This window comes from Marmota marmota, unplaced genomic scaffold (assembly GCF_001458135.2).
Source record: "Marmota marmota marmota unplaced genomic scaffold, marMar, whole genome shotgun sequence".
NCBI classification, from domain to species: domain Eukaryota; kingdom Metazoa; phylum Chordata; class Mammalia; order Rodentia; family Sciuridae; genus Marmota; species Marmota marmota.
Window position 1 is genome coordinate 5,344,710 of NW_025999869.1, and position 22,394 is coordinate 5,367,103.

The window sequence follows — 22,394 nt, forward strand, 5'->3', positions numbered from 1 at the left end:
AAAAAAAAAAAAAAAAAAAAAAAGGAAGAGATACCTAATTCATCAATGCAGAGACAAAGATATATGTTACAAGGACTAAGAAGAGCCAAGGAAAGATATCCTTATCAAATGGACAAAACATATTGCCAAAGATAGACCCAAAAGACATTCATATGCATGATTTGGTAGACAAAGAATTTAAAATATCTGGTTTAAAAAAAAACTCAAGAAACTTCAAGAAGACAGAGGAGCAATTAAGAAAATTTTATAAGGAGACATTTAACAGATTGAAATAATTTTTAAAAATCAAATTCTGGAGCTGATAAATAAATGAAATAAAAAAGCCACTGGTGGGCATTAATAGCAGAACTGATCAAGAAGAGGAAAGAATTGGTGAGCTTGATAACAGGCTATTTGAAAACAGAGGAGAAAAAAGAATGAGAAGGAATGAAGAAAATTCATGAGATCTCTGGGACACCATTAAAAAAGCAAATCTATGTCATTGGTGTCCAAGAGGATCTAGAGAATGACAAAAGGTTAGAATTAAGTTTATTCAAAAATATAACAGAAAACTTTCCAAATCTAAGATACAAACACCCAATTACAGGATAATCAAAGGTTGCCAATCAGATTCAACCCAAATAACTCTCAAAGGTCAAAGACAAAGAGGACTATGAAAGAAGCAAGAGGAAAGAAAGAAGCAAGTGACACAGAAGGGAATTCCAATATGACTGGTGGACTTCTCAGCAAAAACCCAAAGGACATAAGGGAATGAGATGATATCCAAACTGCTGAAGGAAAAACATCTGCCAACCAAGAATAATGTACCCACCAAAGCTTCTTCAGAAGTAAAGGGAAGACAGACCTTCCCAGACAAAACCTGAATGCACTCATGGCAACCAGACCTATCTTACAAGAAAGGCTGAAGGGAGTTCTTCAAATGCAAAGAGGAAAAAAAAAAAAAAGGATGAGAATGTCTAATATGAAAACATCTGAAGGTATAAAAACCCACAGGTAAAAGTGAGCATTCAGATAAATCCAAAATAACATGGGAACTAGGGGATGTAAACCATTTATATCCTTAGTAAGAAGCCTAAAGGACAAAACTAATACAAATACAGTAATCTGCTAAGGGATATGTAATATAAAAAGATGTAAATTTTAACATCAAAAACTCAAAATATGGGAGAGAAATGGAGTTGAAGAGTAGAAGGCTTTTTTCTTTTTTGCTTTTGAAATTAAGTTGTTGCAGCTCAAAATAACCTGTTGTAATTATAAGATGTTCTGTGAAAGCCTCATGGTAATCACAGAGCAAAAACCTTAAATAGATACACTGAAAATAAAAACCATGGGATCAAAACATGCTGATAGGAAAAAAAAATCACTTAACAACAAAGGAAGACAGGAAGATAAGAACAAAGATGTACAAAACAACCAGAAAACAAGTAATTACATGACAGTACCCAAATCTGACTCTGCTGCCTACAAGACACTCACTTGTAAGGAATAGAGAGAGAGAGTGAACAAATGGAAAAAGATATTCCATTCAAATGGAAACCAAAAGAGAGTAGGAGTGGTTATACTTAGATAAAATATGCTTCAAGTCAAAAACTGAGGAGACAAGGCCATTACAGAACAAAAAAAAAGAGTATACAACAATTGTAAATATATGTCTAAATACATAAAGCAAGCATTATTAAATGTAGAAAGATAGGCAGCATTTTTTTTGCAGTGATAAGATACTTTAACAGCCCACTTCTAGCAATGGAAGAGCATCTAGCCAGAAAAGCAGCAGAGAAACATCAGATTTAAACTGTACTCTAGACCAAATGGAGCTAACAGAAGTTACAGACCTTTCCATGCACCAGCTGCAGCACATTCCTCTCAACTGCACATGAAATGTTCTCAAGGGTATCATGTCAAGCCACAAAAGAGAACATCAGAAACTGTACAAAGATGTAAAAATTAAACATACTTAGAAGCAACCAATAAGTCAATGAGGAAATTAAAAGATAAATTTAAATATTTCTTTTCACAAGTAAAAATGAAAATATACCAAATATGCCAAAACTTTATGCTTTCAGCAAAAGCAGTTCTAAGAAGGAAGTTTATAGCAATAAACTCCTACTTCAAAAAAAGAAGGAAGAGAACAGCTTAGTGGTGGAGTGCTTGCCTAGCACGTGAGATGCACTGGGTTTAATCCTCAGCCCTGCATATAAACAAAATAAAGGTTCAAAAACAATTTAAAAATTTTTTTTAAAAAGAAGGAAGATCTCAATATCTCATCTCAATAAACTAGAAGAAATTAAGAAAAAAAAATAAGACCAAAATTAGTAGAAGGAAGAAATGGTAAGGATCAGAGCACAAATAACCAAAATAGAGGGAAAAAAATAAAAGATAAATGAAGAATTGGTTTTTGAAAAGATAAACAAAATGAATAAATCTTTAGCCAGACCAAAAAAAAAAAAAGCGACAAAAAACTCAAATAAATTTTAAAAAATCAGAGGTGAAAAAGGAAACATAAACTGACCCCACAGAAACAAAGAATTTTAAGAACTAGTAAATACAAACAAATTGGAAAACCTGAAAAAAAAAATTTCTGGAGAGCAGAAGGCAACAGCATATCAAAATAATTAAATACCATGATCAAATGGAATTCACCCTAGGATCTAAGAATGACTTAAAACACAAATCAACAAGCTGATATATCACATTACAGACAAAAGGGCAAACACCATACGATCATTTCAATAGGAAAAAAATTGACAAAACTTAACATCCTTTTTTGATAAAAACTCTGAATAAATTAGGCATAGAAGGAACACATCTCAGTATATTAAAGGCCATAGATGATAAACCCACAGACATCATACTCAACAGGGTCAAAATCAAAGTGTTTCCTTTAGGACCTGGAACAAGACAAGGATGCCACCAGCATTCACTGTTATGACTCAACACAGAACTTGAAGTCCTAGCAGAGAAATTAGATAAGAGGAAGAAATAATAGGCAGCCGAATTGTAAAGGAAACTGTCCCTGTTTTCAGATAATATAATCTTTTACAGAAAATTCTGAATACTCTACTTAAAAATCATTAGAACTAATAAATACAGTAAGGATATAAGATACTAAAGCCAATATATAAAAGTCAGTAGTGTTTCCATTCAACAATAGCAAATTATCTGAAAAAGAAATAAGGAAAGTAATCCCATTTATAAAAGCTATGGTTTTAAAAAAAAAAAGTGAAATAAAATACCTAGTAAAAAATATAATCAAGGAGATGAATGAGCTCTACAGTGAAAACCATAAAACACTGGTGAAAATTGAAAAGACAGAAAAACATGGCAAGATATCTCATATTCATGAACTAGAAGAATTAATATTGTTAAAATATTCATTCTACCCAAAGCAATCTACAAATTCAATGCAATCCTCATCAAAATTCCATAACTTTCTTTACAGAAAAAGAAAAAAATAATCCTAACCTGTCTTAAACAATAAAATTTCAAATAGTCAAAGAGCAGAAAGAACAAAACTGGAACAATCCTAGTACCTGACTTCAAAATATACTACAGTGCTAAACTGACCAAAATAGCATGGTACGGGCACAAAAACAGTGAAGAGAGCAATGGAGCTCAGAACACATACTGGGGAAAGGACAGTCCTTTAATAAATGGTGCTGAGAAAACTGGATCTCCACATGTAGAACCATGAATATTCATTGTTTCTTCATTGAGAACATTCTCAACTTCTACAAAATCAACCTTTTTTAAATTTCACAGATGAATAGAATCGTGTAGTGTTTGTCTTTTTGTGCCAGACTTCTCTCTTATCATATACAAAAATCAACTAAAAACTATAAAATTACTTGAAGAAAACATAGGGAAATGCTGCATGACCTCGGTCTGGGCAAAGGTTTTTTAGACAATCCCTCAAAAGCAGGAGAAACAAAAGCAAAAATAAGCAAACCGGATAATATCAAACTAAAAAGTTTCTATAGCAAATAAAACAATCAACAAAGTGAAGAAAAACTACAGAATAGAAGAAATTGCTTGCAAATTATACAGCTGACAAAGCATTACTATGTAGTATCTATAAGGAACTAAAAGAACTCAATAGCAAAAACCCTTCATATAATCTGATTTTAAAAATGGGCAAAAGACCTGAACAGACATTTTTCTAAAGAATACAGAGGTTTACGAAAAAATTCTCAACACCACTAAATCACTAAACATCAGGAAAAATGCAAATTAAAACCACAATGAGATACTATTTCATCCAAGTCAGAATAACTATTATCCAAAAAAAAAAAAAAAAAAGAAATTCTGGTGAGGATATGGAGAAAGGAGAACTCTCATATACTGTGAGTGGGTCTATAAATTAGTAGTCATGATGGAAAATAGTATGGAAGTTTCTCAAAAATTAAAAATAGAATTAACATGTGACCCAGCAATCCCAATACTAGGTGTGTGTGTGTGTGTTTTTCTAGATATCTGAACTCCCATAAATGGAGAAAGAAAATGTGATATGTATAAGTAATAGAATACTATGCATTCATAAAAAAGGTATGAAATCCTGTCATTTGTGACAACTTGAATGAACTAAGGATCTTGTGTTAAATGAAATAAGTCAGGCACAAAAAGGCAAACACTACACGTTCCTATTCATCTGTGGAATCCAAACCAGGTTGATTTTGTAGAAGTTGAGTGTTCTCAATGAAGAATGAATATTTAAGGTGATCACATGCTAATTACCTTCATTTAATCATTACACAATGTATATATAAATAGAAACATAATAAATGTCCAATTATTATGTGTCAATAAAAAATATAGAATTCCCAATATTTAGTTGGAACATGGCCCCTGAGAATCAAGATTGAATTTTCTCAATCTTGCCTTGCTATGACAGCAAGGCCACATAAATAAACTCTGCTCAATGGGATGGTGGCAGACAACACAAAAGGAGTCTGAATCCTGCAATGCCTCCTCAGACTTTCATCGGGGGAAGAATAATCACAAGCACTTAAACCTAAACTGTGTTTAGATCTTCTATAAATAATCCGAATTAGCATAACTTCCAACATTAGCTGCTTATTTAACTTTTCGGTATGACAATATGCTACGATTTTAAGTGGAAAAGCCTCAAGTGTCAGTATGATGAAGCCTAGACATCCAAAAAAGCCATATATCACATTCACGCATACCTAGTTCCCTTTGAATTTTTCAGCTGTAAATTTCCCTTATTAACTACAGATTGATAACCACAAAATTGGTTTGTAATGAGATTTGCTAAAAGCTATAGTTTGAAAAAAATGTTGATACACTTTCTCAGAGCTACTTAGGACTTAAAAGACAAAAACATAGGAAACTTGCATACCTTCAGGTTCATACTTCAGCTTTAATTCATCTAGCTTAGCTCTCAGTTTCATATTTTCACTTTCTGCAAGCTGAAGGCATCTTTCATTTGCAAAAAGTTTTCGCTCGATATCCAGGGCCCGCTGGCTCTCAAACAATGCTTTCCTCCGCTGTATGGACAATTCACTTTTGCTGCTTTCATTTTCTTTGCTACAGTAACAGAAAAGAAGAACCAAGGAATGTTAATATATAATTTTGTGAATAACTTAGTGGGATGAATCTTTAATTTTATATTTGAACACTTGGTTAAAAATATATTTCTTTGGGATTTCTGGTAACAAAGAAACAACAAATAATTAAAGTTTAACAATAGCATCCCCCGCTGCCAAAATTCATGCATTATTCCAAGGTGATTCATGCATAAATTCCTTTTAAGTTATGAGATACTTATTCTTGAAAAATTTGGATTATAAGAATATTTTCTACATGAAAAGTCCTTTTTACTTACCAATCTAAAAAGCTAAACACAAATTATTTACTGAAAGTATTCTTCAGTAATTAGTAATTATTAAATCTTGCATACAACTCATGTATTACACAAAGACATGTTATTGACTTTCTTTTCTGTGGAAATTCCTTTTGGCAATCTGAACTTAAAAATTTGTTATTATATGAATACCATCTATTAAAATAAATAAAAAGTCTTTATCTTCCATCTGCCAACCCAGACACCTACTTTAAGTTCTCAAGCTTTAGCTGAAGTAAATCTGTATAATAGGTGTTATCTTCCAGAGCACCAGAGTTGCCTGAAGGTTTTGAATCCACACTTTCATATAAATTCTAAAGAAAGCAAAAATTCTTATTACTTACATAACAAATTAGGTTACTGTATGCTTATTAACAGTGGCAGCAGCCACATGTTAATCTCTCATCCTTTGACAAATACTCTTCAAAGATCCACCCACTTACCTGAGTGCAGTAGGTACAAGAACCACCAGTCCTTCCTCAGGTAAGAAAAGTGGCTCAAGGTACTACCGGCAAGTAAATCAAGAGCTAGATTGTGAATCCAGATCTAACTCACACTCATATCTCTGACTCCAACTATACCTGTCTTAGGATTTCACTCTCCTGGCTTTTAGAATGAGAGAAGCAAATGCTTTTTGGGTTGAATTCTGGTATGACAAAGCTATGCAATGGAAAAATACGAAAAAGAGAGGAGATTCTTGAGGTTATTTTTGGTACCCACGCTTTAAATATTCTGATTCACTCTTTGAATATTTTCTTTACTGGAAAAAAAAAAAAGCAGATGTTTAAAAACTTGCAAAGAATTTCAGAGATTGCACATTTAAAAATCCTCCTAATTTAAGGTCACAATTTTCAAAGTATAGCACAAAGCCCCAGGGATAGACTACATATACCTGCCAAGTGACACACTGCAAATTTAGCTAAAATTATAATACTTTTAATAGTTTTTAGAAGAAACAGGGATAAAGTCATATAAACAATTTTTTCTTCAAAAATGTCAAAATAAAGAAAGAGAAACTGTTCCAGATTAAGGAAGACTGAAGAGACTTCATGGTAAAACATTCAACCTTGGATTAGGCCCTAGAATTGAAAACACTAGATTTTTTTTTTTTCTTTTAAAATTTGCTTAGGGTATGTTTTCATCAGCTTTTTTTTTTTTTTTTTTTTGGTCTCTGTGACCAAAAGATCTAACAAGAACAATGTTAAGGAGAAGTTTATTTGGGGTTCATGGTTTCAGGTCTCAATCCACAGATGGCCAACTCTATTGCTCTGGGCCCAAGGTGATGTAGAATATCATAGTGAAAGGGTGTGGGGGAGGAAAGTACCTTAGAAAATGGTAATCGGGAAGCAGAGAGAGAGAGCTCTCTGCTTACCAGGGACAAAATTCCAGTCACCCCTCCAGTAACTTAACTCCTCTAGTCACACTCTACCTGCCTAAAGTTACTACTCAGTTAATCCATATAAGTGGATCAATCCACAGATCAGGTTAAACCTCTCATAATCCAAACATTTCCCCTCTAAAAATTCTTGCACTAACACAAGAGCTTTTGAAGGACATCTCATATCTAAACCATAACAGGGTATCAATGATAACTGGCAAAATGTAAAAAGTAGCTTGGTTAATAGCATGGTTCAATGCATATCAATGTTAATTTGTAATTTTGACCATTTGCTTATATCTCCAATAACATCATGGTGCTTAGGGGTAAAAGGACATCTGGTTTGGGACTCACTCTCAAAGTTTAAGAAAAAACATATAAAAACAGAAAAAGTTATAAATCAAGTGTACAAATAAGAAATAGGGAGCTCTGAGTCAAAGGCATGTAGGAGTACTTTCACTTTCCTGGAAGGTTGCACTAATTGCAAAATAAAATAAATTTATTAGAATTTATTAAAGACATCCATAAATTCCAGTGGATATACAATGTTGAATTGACAAAGCTCTAAAAATAATGGAACAGATAGCACTAAAAAATAATTACTGATGACATTCAGGCAAGAAATCTCACTGACATAACACTGAGCAGAAGACAGAAACAAGGGTATATATATTACATGATTCAATTTGTATGAAGTTCAACAGAATGTTCACATAATGTTGACACAAAGTTAGGAGGTGGGAGCACTTCATTTAAATGGGGCTTTTCTGGAGTGCTAGGAATATTTTATGTAATCTGATAGTAATTGTAAGAATATACATATACAGATATAAATATGTGTGTATGTGTGTATATATATAAACATATATATGTTAAAACTCACTGAGTTGTACACTAAAGATATAGGTACTTACAAACAATAACCAGATAATAACAACAAAAATAGAATAGATTGGTTTGTCTTTGCTTTAGTAAAAGAAGCATGGTCAATAATACTGAAAAGCAGAGACAAGAAAAAAATAATTTAAAGATTGAGTCAATATGTACTGAAACTGAAAGTCAATTATACGATGAGAAACCTATTTAAACTGAAAATTTAAGATATTCAAATAAAAATCTAGCCACATCTTTTCAAGATATTATACGTACCTTAAATTTCTCCAGATTTCTAATTTCACCTAAAAGATGTTTTATTTCACCGTTCTTCTGCTCTAACATGGCAAACAACCGTTCCTGCTGCTCAAATTCAGTTTGAGATCCTTTCATCTGTAGCAATGTAGCAATCTGTAACTAGAATTCCCCCACCACAACAAAATTGAGATATTCTGATAAGCATATTTGTGGAACAATTTGTATTTTGTACTAATATTATTTAGAACTTGTTTTGAAAACTAATTAGTTATTTCTAGTCTAATAATTGGAAAATATACATCAATTAGTTTTGTTGTAGACATAACTTTGGAGTACTTCTACTTTTTAATGATATCTGAAGTCTTTAATATAGTTTTACCTAGTTTGTGATACAAAATTGAACAGCATGACTGTGGTCCAGAGGGTGTCATTTAACTGGTAAGTAAGCCTGGACAAATGTGGCCTGCTATTCATCACCTATACTAACTCCTGTTAAAGCAATTTCTCAAAATTCTCCATTAGCTTTACTTAAGTAGGGGAAATTGTTAAGCAGCTCAGTCACAAACATGATATTCACAATGATAAGAATGGGAAGTACCATATGAGTATTTTTCTACACTTTAACCCCAAGACAGTTCTGAGAGGCAAGTTCTATCACCTCTACTTTGTAAATGAGGTATGCCTTTTAGATGCTCTCAGAATATATGTCCCGGGTAACACATCTAGCAAATGACAACTATGCTTCAATCCAGTCCATCTAATTCCAAGTTTGATCAGTGACCTTTCCCATTTCTCTGGTAAAACTGATATCTTGAAAAAAAAATCTAAACTTTCTTCCAAACACCACCTTAGGAACGTCAGGCAGAACAGACCATACATTGGAATTCTAAGGACTGCTATAATCTTGGAATCTTTCTAATTGCCATAAGGTTTTCTGTTACTTCTTATTTGTGTGCAGCAACAACCAACAAAACCCTTAAAATTAAAGGGGTTAATTACATGCTTTGAGGAGCTGCAAGAAAAGGGAACCCTAAATAGTTCAAATTTCCATCTAAAATAAGCCTTCATGAGAAGTGAGAAATGGCAAAAGCTAGTCTCATTTGATGTGGGAACCCAGAAAGACTCAGAATAAGTGAGAAACAAACACTTTTAAATTCCTTTTCCCTATTCTACAAAGATTTAAATCTCCCTGGCAAGGTTAGCGAATGATCATTAAAATAAACAATTAGTAGTTGCTAAACACACTAATGTTTTTCCAAGATTAACTTTTTGAAAACATAAAAGTATCTTATGATCTACCTGGAATTTCTAATTTTTAAAAAAATCATGCAGTTCTAGAAAAAAATATAAAAGTATACCCCTTAAAGGAAAAGATGGCTTTTGTGATATATTTATCTATATAATGCTAATATGAAGTAGATTTAACAAACATTTAAGAGCAGTAATTCCACACCTTCATTCTTTGCATCTGTTCTCTATTAAATGCATTTTGCTTCTTTAGTGACTGATACTTGACTTTCATACCGATAAGTTGGCGTTCCATTGCCGCCCTTCGATCTTCTACCTGGAAAACATTGATATGTTTAATTGTTCTTGTACTAAATGAAATAACAGTTTACCCAATTCAATTATTAGAATACTTGTAAGTACCTCTGCAAACAAAGAGTTGCCCTTACTATTGGGATCCAAGGCTTGCTGGAGGGCCTGGCCCAATTGCACCTGCAGATCTTGATTTGCTACACGAGCTTTCTAAATTCAAAAGAAAACAATTTAGCTAATAGAGATTAAATTAGCATGAAAACAATTTAAAAACTGGAAACAATACTACTATAATCATAATACCTCTAAGGCATTATAGTATGAAACTGCTTCTTTCTCCCGCTCTTCTTTTTCTTCTTTAAGTCGGTCTACCTGGCGCATTAAGTTAGTACTAAGACGTTCTAGTTGTTCCTGTCTGTACTGTAGTTCATTCACTTCTTCCTTGAGAGCATTCTATTCAACAGAAATTGAAAGACAAAATTCTCTTGAAAATGCTTTCATTTAGCAGCTGCTCAGCTAACTTATCTGTAGTGGTTCACATTCAAATTAAAACTACAAAAACCTGTCAAAGTTGTCAGATACCTATTAAAATTTTAAAAATTACTTAATTTTTCAGCAGGGAACCAAACAAAAGGCTCTAGAGACTGCTCCTTCTGACTGTGAATTCAGGGCTTTAATTTTTAATGACTCATAGTCTGAAATGAAAAATCTATGTTCACACAAATGTCAACTTCCACTGTACTAACATTTTATATTATGACACAAACTAGGATCAGAAAATGTCTATGTCCTTTCAGAGCTTTCATTAATCTAAGGTACTGTCTGCCTTATTTAATCAGGTCACCTAATACTATTTTATAAATAAAGTAATTCACCTAAACTACATAAAACATTTTTTGGATAGTTAGATCAAAGTAGGTCAAAAAAACATTTCTTCCTCCACATTAGCTCATTAGAATTATTATAAAAACACATAAAATGTATGCAAAAGAAAAATTTAAAAATCTAAGAAAACACATGCCATAAAAATTACCTTCACACTTTCCATTTCAGTCAGCTCGACCTGAAGAGCCAGCATCTCTGAAGACATGCTTTCATGGACTCGCTCAGACATCATCCGTATTTCCTCCGATTTATGAGACAGGAGTTCCTTCTGGTGGTCTACTTTGTGCTTTAGCTGCTTTTCACTAAGCCTAGCTTCATCTAACTCTCCTTTCAGTTTTTCTATCTAAAGTATAAAAAAAAAAATCACAATTTTATAAATCAAAAGGTATTTTCTTTCTGTAAAACATCACTGAATGATCCAAACTTGTACAAGAGACTAGTAGAGCTTCCAAGGAAACTCCAATAGTGACCCACCTTGTTTTATAAACAGTCCATTCTAGCCATCCAAGTGGTTTGGATGCATTAAAGCTACCAGAAGCACTGTGTAGCTGTGTAAACGATGCTGTGACCAGCCATGCCGAAGCAGAAGCCTGATTGGAAGGCTACCACAACAGTCTAGGGGAGAGGGGATGGTGGGGACTAGAGCCACAGTAGCCTACATCAAGGTTCTGTTGGCCAAATCCCCACAACAGGCTGATGAATTCAACATGAGAAGTAAGAGAAAGATACTGGGAAAAAAAAAAAAGCCAAACTTTTGGCAAAAGTGATTTAAGAACATCAGTAAGACTGAAAATTTTGTATTGATTTACTCTTTGCTCTACCACCTAAGCCATCTCTACAGTTGGTCCTTACTTCAGGCCCTGAAAAAATATCCCCTATACTGCTACATTTGTTTATGTAATGAAAGCTACATGAAAAAAAAAAAAAAAAAAACCCACCAGGAGAAATGAAAATGTATCATTACCAGTCGTTACTGTCTAAAATCAGACTAGTTCCAGACAAGCTAGACTATTTGTCAGTAATGTGCAGGATGAGTATGTATTTCACAAAAGCATTATTTGTTTGTTTTACCATCTATTAGGAAAAAATAAACCAACTCAAATATGTGATTTCATTACTAAAAATAGAAAAACACTTAGAGCTAAATCAATAAAGAATTAAGGCAGCAGTATAGATTGTACACAGACATGGAAAAAAATCTTACAAGATGTTACAAAAAAAAAAAAAAAAAACCTAAAAATTGAAAGAGACTTCTGAGAAGACAATAAAAAGTCAAGCAAGTTTTGAAAGAAAGGGTTTGTAAAAGTCTGGATTCCACACGAAGAGGAGCCATGGTGAAGTTCTGGATTCCTAAGTAGCAATCTGAAGGCTGGATGGGTGGGGGTGCTAGAAGGGAATGGGCATTCATGAACAGCTGTTGTCTATTTCGTGTTTATGTATGAAGTAGAGCTAGTATGTAATGTGTCATCAGATTATGTACACACTCAGTGACACAGAATTTGGTGTGAGGAAGACTTGCTTCAATTCACAACTGACAATTTCTAGCTCTCACCTTGTCCAATTTGCTTGATCTACCTAAACATTGGTTTTCTCATCAGTAATATGGAGATAACAATAGGATTTCCCTTAAAAATATATTTTGAGAACTGGATCATGTTTTTCCTCAAAAAATAAATTATAAGGTATCAATACTAATATATAGTAATTTATAAGGAACTACTGATTTGTTCTACAGAATTACAAAGCACACCACTAGCTGCAGTAAAGGCTAAGGGACCACTCTTTCTGAAAGGAGACTGCTTGACTATGAGCAAGGATGCCCCAGTAGTTACTAAATAAATGAATCATAAAAAAATTGCTGTTATCAAAATTGGAAAATTATATGTAATTAGAAGGCTATATTGATACAAGTCTCACTTTTATAAGTCATTTTATATGTTTTTGTTTCTCAGTCTTTCTACTCTCAACATTAAAATGACAGAAAACTGATCTATGCTATTTTCACAGTGGTACTTGAGAAAAATCTTTATCACCTTACATTAACAGATGGTTGCATCAACATGGGGTATTTTTGCTCTGAAAACATACATATATTCAAACCTTGTTTTTTAGTTCATTCACTTCCTGTCCATGGCTTCTGCTTAGCTGCTCTTCTAATTGTTCTAGCTGCATTTTTTGTTGTTGCTTAATAGCTTCACATTCACAGCTCAAACTTTCTAACATGCGACTCTTGAGCTCAACTTCTCTCTGAAGAGTATATTTTTCTTGTTCATAATTCTGAAAATAGATTCAATTACATAAAAATCACTTAAAGCTATTACATATAATCAGTTCTCACCTTCAATTGGCTTATTCCTGTTTCATACATTTGCTGCTTTCTGAGGTACAACCACATGTTAAATCCGGAATAACTTTGTAGCTCATCAGTTTTAGTGAATCCCTAAGGTATATTCTGAAAGTACAGTAATGTCAAAAACACTCAGGCTGAAGTTAGTACAGGCATCAACTCTAGAAAAGATGCAAGGTTACCACTTTCCAATCTGGGGCTCTGATGCCCTAGTAACCCACAATGCAAAACATAACTGGGGAGGCATTCTCTGGATTCCAAAATCTGAATAAAACTTTGTATGATGAGTACCATCAGGCTACCTTAAAATGTCCCTGCTTTTGGCTGTAATATCAACTGTCACAGCAGCATGTCTTATCTCATGCTGACCAAAAACTAGGCATTTGTTTGACGATTAGGAAAATAAGCTACTTATTATTTAGTACAGTTTGATAGCACAACCTTCAAATCTGGAGTCCATCTGAGAGAGAACATGAAAAAGTAAAGGGACTTTTGGTAACAAAAGACCAGAAACAAGGTCTTAGGCATTCAACCTTCCATCTATTCCACACATACTTACTAAGAACCCAGCAAATATGCCAGGTAACAGAGAAACTCAGATAAATATAAAAAATGATGCCTGACTTCAAGGAGGATCAATGTCTAGAGGAACAATAAACACACAATTCAGCAATTACATTAAGTCACAGTAACTGGTAAGTGCTAGCTCAGAATACACTTCCTGAAGGAAGTAATGTCTATATTGGTTTTTAAAGTATTAGGATACATGCTTACATACTACGTTCTGATGCAGAGAACATCATAAAGTGAATAACTGTTTAACTAGTCAGATCATTCAGGTGTCTGAGCTCCACACAGGATCAGATATCATTTGCATTTTATATGCAGGGGATGTTCCAAGACCCTGGGTGGATAGCCGAAACAACAAGTTGAACCAAACTCCATATATACATATGTACACACTATCTTGATGAGTTTTAATTTTAAATTAGGCAAGTTAGAGATTGATAACATAACTAATAACAATTATAATAATATGCTGTAATAAAAGTATGTGAATATGATCTCTCTCAAAATATCTCATTGTACTATGCCTAGGTGAGGAGAGGAAGTGAGGTGGAGCAGGTGGGATAAAGTAGGATGGCACCGGATTTCCTCACACTATTCAGAATGGCATGCAATTTAAAATTTATTATTTACTTATGGCACTTTCTATGTAATATTTTTAGACTACAGTTGTCCAGAGGTAATTCACACTAAGAAAAGTGAAACTAGAAATAAGGAGGGGGCCTACTGTATGGTAAAGTCCATGATACAGATATGGTAATTGCTTCACTACCCTGTAGAAGGCATTGACAGAGAAGTATTAGTTCAAACTCCTTCATGAAGCTTTAAAATATAAGATAAAATGAAACTAGAAAAAAGACCTAAAACAAGTAACATCATTTTTCCAAAAGCACTTCCACTTTTGATAAGTTATTTCTCCAAATAATTATATATAACATGGTTTTATTTTCTACTATTAGATTTGTAATTCTTTGCTTTGCTTTATAATTAGGTATTGAGCTCGTGGTCAAGAACAGTACCATATGGAAAAACAAGAGCTGTCATTAGTAACTTTTACCTGCTATATTTATAATTTTCAATTTTAGTTTATACCACTGAGGATTTACTAAATTAAACTGATTTATTCATTCTTTCAATAAATATTTGTGTGCAAAGCACTAGAGAATATAGCAGTGAACAAGACAAAATTCTTAAGGACCTTGCAATCCTGGAGATAATTAGAGTTAAGAATTAAGAGTGACTGATGCTACCAGGTGCAGTGGTGCACACCTGTAATCCTGGCGGCTCAGGAGGGAGGCAGGAGGATCACAAGTTCAAAGCCAGCTTCAGCAAAGGCAAGGTGCCAAGCAACTCAGTGAGACCCTGTCTCTAAATAAAATACAAAACAGGGGTGGGGGTGTGGCTTGAGTGCCCCTGAGTGCAATCCCTGGTAACTATACCCCCTGAACTCCCCCCACAAAAGAGTGAGTGATGCCGACTTTACATTAAAGTTAGGGCTGGTCTCTATGAGTGACATTTAACTGAAATCTGAAGATTGAGGATTCAATCTATGAAGAGTGGGTGAGGAACAACTAAGCAGGAGGAAAGAGCTCATATAAACCCATAAGGCAAGACTAGGATAGCCTGAACAAGGAAAAGCAGTTTCCTATGTTTGCAAAAGTCCAGCAGAAGTCAAATCACATAGGGATGTACAAACCCTCAGACTGTCTTTTGTAAATACAATCGAAAGCCTTATGCAGATTGAGAAAGGAGATGACATGATCTCTTGTGCTTTTCCATGAAAAAGAATGATTCTATGTTGAGAAAGAATGATCTGAATGGCAATGATGGAGCAGGCAATCTGGTTAGAAGGCTGGGAGAAAGAAGACAGTGGCCTAGATAGATGTTTTATAAATCATGTCCTAAGAATTTGTGGACTAAATGTGAGACTTCTAGATTTTTGGGTCAAGCAACTGAACGTCATTCAATTTACTAAATAAATAAGCTAAAGACAGAGAATGTTTGATTAGTAGACAGGGAATTAAATATTCTGTTTGTTTATATCAAGTTTGAGATACTCTTAAGTGGGCAATTGAATACATTAATTAAGAGTTCAAGGGAAGACTATTGCTCCTCCCTTGAACTCTTAATTAATTGTTAATTAAACAGTTTAGGTTGCTAAACTACCATGGGGGCATTTAGATGATATTCAGAGCTCCAAAATTAGTGAGGTCACCTATGTAGAGTGTGGACAAACAAAACTTAGTGATAAATATAGTAGGTAAATTGTGGTAGAAAGAGTAAACATAATTGAAACTCAGAACACACTGCTTTGGAAAGAATATCAGGAATTCATTAACTCATTCACCTTTAATGAAAATGGCATAGATAGGAAATTAGATCTTCAGAAAATAAAATAATTACTGCTAGACAAACCTTCAATAGCTATGCACACCCTCATAAACAGAGGAATCCACAGTCTTACCTCAGTCATGGTCATCATTTCATTACGACATTTATCTAATTGATTTTGCAATTCACTTTGGCTCTCCAATAGTTGTAAACCATACTGTGCAGCTTTTAGTCGCTCTTTTTCAACCTCTTTGAGCTTGCTTCGAAGATCTGCAATATCTGCCTCCATGTTCTTTTCCTGTTTTTAGCCTATTATAAATAGAAGAAATACAATTTTTTGAGCTTAAACAAAAAAAAAACCCCTACAATAAAACCAATAATAAAGGAACCATGTATCCCCAGTGCTACTATCATATAAAAACATAATATTAAGATTTTATTCCTGACTTGTAAGGAGTCAAATTTGCATTCTTGTTCTAAGAGCAAAAATTGTTCTGATAATTTTTTTACTTGAGTTGAGACCAAACCAAAAAGAACAGAAAAAAAAATACACTTAATTGTGCTCCTAAGAAACTCAACATTAGGAAACTATTCAATTGTTATATGTTAAATGTCCATAATTACTAAGGTAGAATTAGTCTCATAACTGTGTTACTGTCAAAATAATCAAAGTAAAAAGAGAGCAATGACAGAAACCAAGAAACTTTATGGTATGCATGCATGACTGCTACTTAAGAGTATAAAAAGACAGTTTTAAATCAGACTTACAAGATAAAGCAAAGAATATCTTGTCTTATTTTTTATAGTAGTACTACTTTGCTGAATGTATTTGTTTCTTTGGAAACAGATTCACATTATTTTTCTAATTACTCTTAACAGAGTATGTAAAATAGAAACTATGTTCACAGCAATTTCCAGGCTAAGCCTTACAACTTTATACATAGGATAACTGTACTTTAACTTAACCTCATTTATTGTCCCTTCCTCTTTGGCCCTAATCCCTTTAAGCCAAACTGAAACTGGACTTTGCTTTCATAGAGCATCAGATGATTCTCTATGTCTTAAGTTTATAGAAATATGCATTTAACAAACATTTACTGAATGCCCCATTAGCTAGGCTTCATTCTGGGCACTTCAGATCATTATGGTGTAAAACTGGCAAAGTTACTCTTTCATTAAACTTACATTCCAAGAGGGGAAAATAATAAGTAACAGCATAATAATTAAATACATTAGAAAATAGAATTGGAAGAAGAAAAAAAAAAAGCTCAAAAGAGATACGTGGTGTAAATAGGAGACAAAAGATGGGAAATAGGTATGCATCATTGTGGGGAAGAATGTTCCAGGCAGATGGGAAACCCTAATATGGAAAAAGAGTTCAAGATATGAACTAGAATTTAGGTCACAGATAATAAAGGAGCCGGCAGATCAGTCCATTATAAAGAGTTTGGCTTCTAGCGTGTGTGAAATGGGAAGTCACTTCAAAGTCTGAAGTAGACAATTTGGTAAAATTGAAAAGAATCATTTCACTGCTGTGTTGAATAGTTAGGATGGAACAAAACTGGAAGCAGAGAGACCATCTGAGATAATGCCTCATGCTAGGTGGTGGCATAGTAGGTTAGAAATGCCCAGATTCTGCCTATATTTTAAAGGTAAAGCCAACATGATTTTCTTATATATGGAATATAGCAAAATAAAAAACGCCTTTAAAAAGTAAAAATACCTTCAAGGCTCTGCCCTGAGCAACTAGCAGAATGGAGTTGCCCTCATTTGAGATATTGATGTAAAGTTTTTTTGGGGCCAGGGGGACCAGGATTTCAAGTTTTGCATGAAAGATGTCAAGCAGGCAGCTGAATGAATATATGTGTAGGAGAGGGGTGTAGGCTAGAGATATAAATTTGGAAGTTATCAGCACAAGTCCTTCAGATTGAGTATCAACAGAGGATGAACATAACAAAGAGAAGAGGACGAAGGACTGAACCCTACTAGAAGGTGAGGAAAAAGATGTAAAGTATATTCAGGAGTTAACAGTGAGGTAAGGAGGAAATGAAGAGCATGTGCTGTCTTAGAAGCCAATAAACAAAGTGTATTAAGGAGGTAGGAGAGATCATACAAACGCTGCTGCTAAGTCAAATTGGCCACTGGATTTTGAATTTATGGAGGTCACTGGTGACCCCAAGAGAATTTTGGTGGGAAGATGGGATAAAAGCCCACTTGAAATGAGTATGATAGAGAATGGTAGGAGATGAAAAAGTGACAGAAAACAGTTTTGCTTCAAAAAGCAGACAAATAGAATAAAGATACAAAACAATATGTGTGTATACCCTAGGATAAATTCAGGACAGAAGATGACATAGGAGATACTGGAGAACTGCCAGAGTGATGTCCTTGACTAGAGGATGAGGTCTAATGTACTGAGAATGTAGCATGGATATCTTCTCTAAAATGAAAACAAAGCATACAATATAGATGCTGATTAACTAGGGAGATATAGTAGGGAGTATATTGAAGTAAACCTAGTTGGTTTTTTGTTCATTTATGTTTTGGTAGCAGGGTATTGGGGATTGAACCCAGGGCCTGGCCCATGCTAGGCAAGTGCTATACCACTGAGCTACATCCCCAACCCTAGTGTGACCTTTTAAATGCCTCACTTATCACTGAATTAGAAAACAAAGTTCTTAACTGAGAATCAGTAGGTAGGAGATATTGGGTTTTATAATAGGGTAAAATAGATACCATAAACTAACCAGTGCAGATTATTTTTAAATGCAAGACCTTTTCAAAACCTATATACAGTGAAGCTAGCCAGCTAACTGTTGCTTTATTAACAATAACTTATATTTGTTGGGGATTTACCACCTGCTAAAAGAAGTGCTTCAAATACATCATCTCATTTAATGCTCTTCATGAGCCCATGTTAAGCCATTATTATTATCTCCATCTATCAAAATAAAAATGAGGTTAACCTCAAGGCCTCCCATCAAGGAATACACAAGGAAGCCAAAACATTAGTTCTGATTCATTCAAAAAATTTGCTGGAATTTTATTACATGTCAGACAATGCTCTTAGTGTTGAGGATAAAATAATGATCCAAACACTAGAAAATATTTTGTCTTCTTGACTTTTACAGTCCATTAGTAGAAAGGCATCAAATCAAATAACTAAACTATAATGTTACAAGTGTGATAAGTGCAAAAGGGAGAGCTGTAACTAAGGTGGTATCTAAGCCTATAACAAGAGGGAACTGTTCCCTGATTACGTGACTTTTCAGCTGAGCTCTAATGAGTGAAAAAGAATTAATCTATCAATCTGCAAAGAGTTAACCTATCCTTTAGCCATGGACGAACTAAAACTAATATGTGCCATACATTTTGCTTGGTACTCTATGTACATTTTCTTAGCAATGTTCTCAAAGATCTCATAGGGTAGAAGAACTTACATTTTAAACATGCAATCTTAATGTGGCACAGAAAGGTTAAGTAACTTGCTCAGGGTTATCAGTCACTCAGGAGCTAAATGAGATGGGAACCAGAGTCCATCTCCAAAGCCTGGTGCTCTAACCACATTTCTGTCTGGCCTCTCAAAACAGCATACAAGCCATGCGCAGTGGCTCATGCCTATAATCCCAGTGACTCGGGAGGCTGAGTCAGGAGGATCCCGAGTTCAAAGCCAGCCTTAGCAATGGCGAGTCCCTAAGCAACTCAGTGAGATCCTATCTCTAAATAAAATACAAAACACTGCTGAGGATGTGGCTCAGTGGTTGAGGGCCCCAGAGTTCTATCTCCCGTACACCGCTCCACCCGCACTCCCCCCCAGAAAACAGCATACAAAAAACATTGGAACACAGGAAGCTCTAGAAATCAAAGCTGCCTAGGCCCTTTCACCTCCATCCCTTACTGGTGGCACAAACTCGGACAAGTAAGAGTTAACGCCTTGTTTCATCACCTTCAATACAAGGAGGGTAATGACCATCTTACAGGCTTATTGAGAACATTAAACATGATAATGGATGGAATACAAATAGGGCAGGGAGACACGCATGATTTGAAAGTTTCGAGCAACGTTTTAAAAAAGTAAACAAAGGACAAAATTCATCTTGACGTTTTACTTGACCCAATGCATCCAACATATCATTTCAACTTGTAATCATAATAATTGCCAGAGATACAGCTCTTGTGGGATACTACCTTTAAAATCCAGTGTATAATTTACATTTAATTCGGGTTGCCACAGTGGCTAGGGGGCCATCGTACTGGACAACGCACCTCCAGGGGCCATCAGTCTGAGGGCCCAGCAGCCGCCTGGACTTCCATATTTATCCAGAGTTCCCCAGAGAAGCGAGAACGTCCAACCGAAAACTGGGGCCCGACTGGAAGCCAGCTTATAAGAATTTAGGGTTCCGGAATCGAAGGCGTTCCGGCCAAAGCCTCCGCCAAGACCCCGGCCCCAGGCTTCCTCAAGCCCTGCTCCCCGCCGCCTACCGCTCCTCTCCACTCTCACTAGTCTTTACCTCTGTCGTCCTCACTCCTTCCCCCAGCTGCTGGCAAGAGCTGAGAGGTCCGGGCGTCCAGATCCGTGATGCTAACCTCAGCCTGCCAGAGAGTTGCCGTCCCATTCATTTACCTAGTAGTCCTGTAAGCGCCAGGGCGTTTTGAACACAGTTCCCGCGAGAACTCTCACTTCTCATGAAACGTTCCTCTAACAGCGCGAGAAAAGCCAACGCCGAGGAGCGTTCGGCAGAAGCGCCCCGCCCCCCCCCCAACGACTGCGCAGGTGCGGGTGGCGAGCCCTGGGCTGGCGCAGGCGCGGACCTGGCCTCTTGGCGTGTCAGTTTTACCTCAGGTGGTTTTCCAGGCTTTCGTCTAGGTGTCTGCTTAAAATTGCTATGTTTGTGGGGCTTGTGGTTGTTTATGACAGGGCCTTCTGGAGGGACAGTGTCGGTTGGCGGGGATGGGTGGGACTGACCTTGGGGGCCGTTGTCAGCGTTGTCCACCCACCAACGGACTGTGCGCGTGCCCTCGGAGGACCTTCCAGCAGAATCTCTTGTGGTTCTAGGACCCGGAGTCTGGGTGGCGACGTGGGTCCACGGTTACCATGTGGCTTTGTGCCCCAACTTGTAGCGCCTTGGCGCCAAGTTGCACACGATACCTGTCACCAGAGGAAAGCAAAGCCCCAGGAAGAAAAAATGGCTGTCTTAAGTGACAGAATCACAGTATGAACTAATGCAGTCCGATTCCAGAACCCAGGCTCTTGAGAGCATGCGTGTTTAAATAATTTTGTTTTGTTAACCTAGTGTCTATACGTTATTTAAAAATTTAAGCATTCATAAAGAATGGCGTCCAGCGTTTAGCGAACACTGCTGAGTCCTAGTAACCGTTATGGGGTCATCTTTTCTTGCCTATTTTAGGACTTGGTTTTTGACTCCCCTCCCTTCCATCATCAGCTTTTTTTTCTTTTCTGTTGGACCGTCCCTCTCCAGAGAAAAAAATGTTGTAATAACTGCCATTGCAAAGTGATAATAGTAATAATAATAATAATAGATAAAATTTTGTGATAACTGCCATTGCAAAATAACAACAACAACAACAATTTCCCTGACTCCAATCAGGTACAACCCCATTTGTTTGCTTCCCTTTGTAACAAAACACCTTAAAAAATTTTTTTTACAATTAGTAACTTCATTTTCTTAGATTTTATCCCTGCCTGCTCCAACTTCAGCTAGGGTTCAATTCCAACCAATATAGTGAAATGACACCTCAAGATCACCAGTGATTTTTTTTTTTTTGGTACTGGGAATTGGACTACTTGCCTTGTATGTGCTAAGCATGTGCTCTACCACTGAGCTACACCTCAATCCACCAGTGATTTGTATCTTGCAACATCAAGTAGTCAATAATTAGTTCTTCCTTCTGCTGAAATTTGTCAAGAGTTGATTGCTTTCATTGAATTTTTGTTTTATGTCTTGGGGTGCCACACTCTCCTTGATTTTTCCTCTTTTCACTTTATTTTGGATACTTTTATTCTGACTGAGTAGACCAGATTACAAAAGACTAATCTCAGTTTTAAGATAAGCAACAAAGATAACAGATGCATCTGGGGCCTGAATGAACCAAATGTTCATTCATTTTTAATCAACCCTTGTGTTCTTTGATAAATGAAATAATTACCATTTCCCCTGTCATTTAACAAAGATTCCTCAACTCAGAAGTCAGGAAGACACTATTCTAGCCTGGACCAGTAATGAAATGAGATAACTAATCTAAAGTTCTTTCTTAACTTTTTTTTTTAACCTCCTTTTACAGGAGAAAGTAAACTCAGTATCATCATTTATGTAAAGGATTGAGTGGCCACCGTG

At 35.4% G+C, this 22,394-nt stretch overlaps 1 protein-coding gene across 6 annotated transcripts in view; it reads right to left on the minus strand.

Annotated features, from left to right (window-relative positions):
* Spdl1 (spindle apparatus coiled-coil protein 1) overlaps window positions 1-21,181 on the minus strand; it is a 26,153-nt gene extending 4,972 nt beyond the window's left edge. For 2 of the 6 annotated variants that reach the window (XM_015492637.2, XM_048815790.1), the window contains exons 1-10: window positions 20,550-20,786; window positions 16,172-16,347; window positions 12,894-13,070; window positions 10,942-11,136; window positions 10,212-10,361; window positions 10,020-10,118; window positions 9,823-9,933; window positions 8,388-8,528; window positions 6,071-6,174; window positions 5,357-5,544 (exon numbers count right to left, since the gene is read on the minus strand). In XM_015492637.2, the coding sequence (XP_015348123.1) occupies window positions 5,357-5,544; window positions 6,071-6,174; window positions 8,388-8,528; window positions 9,823-9,933; window positions 10,020-10,118; window positions 10,212-10,361; window positions 10,942-11,136; window positions 12,894-13,070; window positions 16,172-16,327 (1,321 nt within the window). In that variant the 5' untranslated portion in view covers window positions 16,328-16,347; window positions 20,550-20,786. Of the gene's footprint in view, window positions 1-5,356; window positions 5,545-6,070; window positions 6,175-8,387; window positions 8,529-9,822; window positions 9,934-10,019; window positions 10,119-10,211; window positions 10,362-10,941; window positions 11,137-12,893; window positions 13,071-13,131; window positions 13,246-16,171; window positions 16,348-20,226; window positions 20,381-20,549; window positions 20,787-21,004 lie in introns of those variants that run through there. The other 4 variants (XM_048815805.1, XM_048815799.1, XM_048815792.1 and 1 more) reach the window with 4 other exon arrangements.
* Between the last annotated feature and the right edge of the window lie 1,213 nt (window positions 21,182-22,394).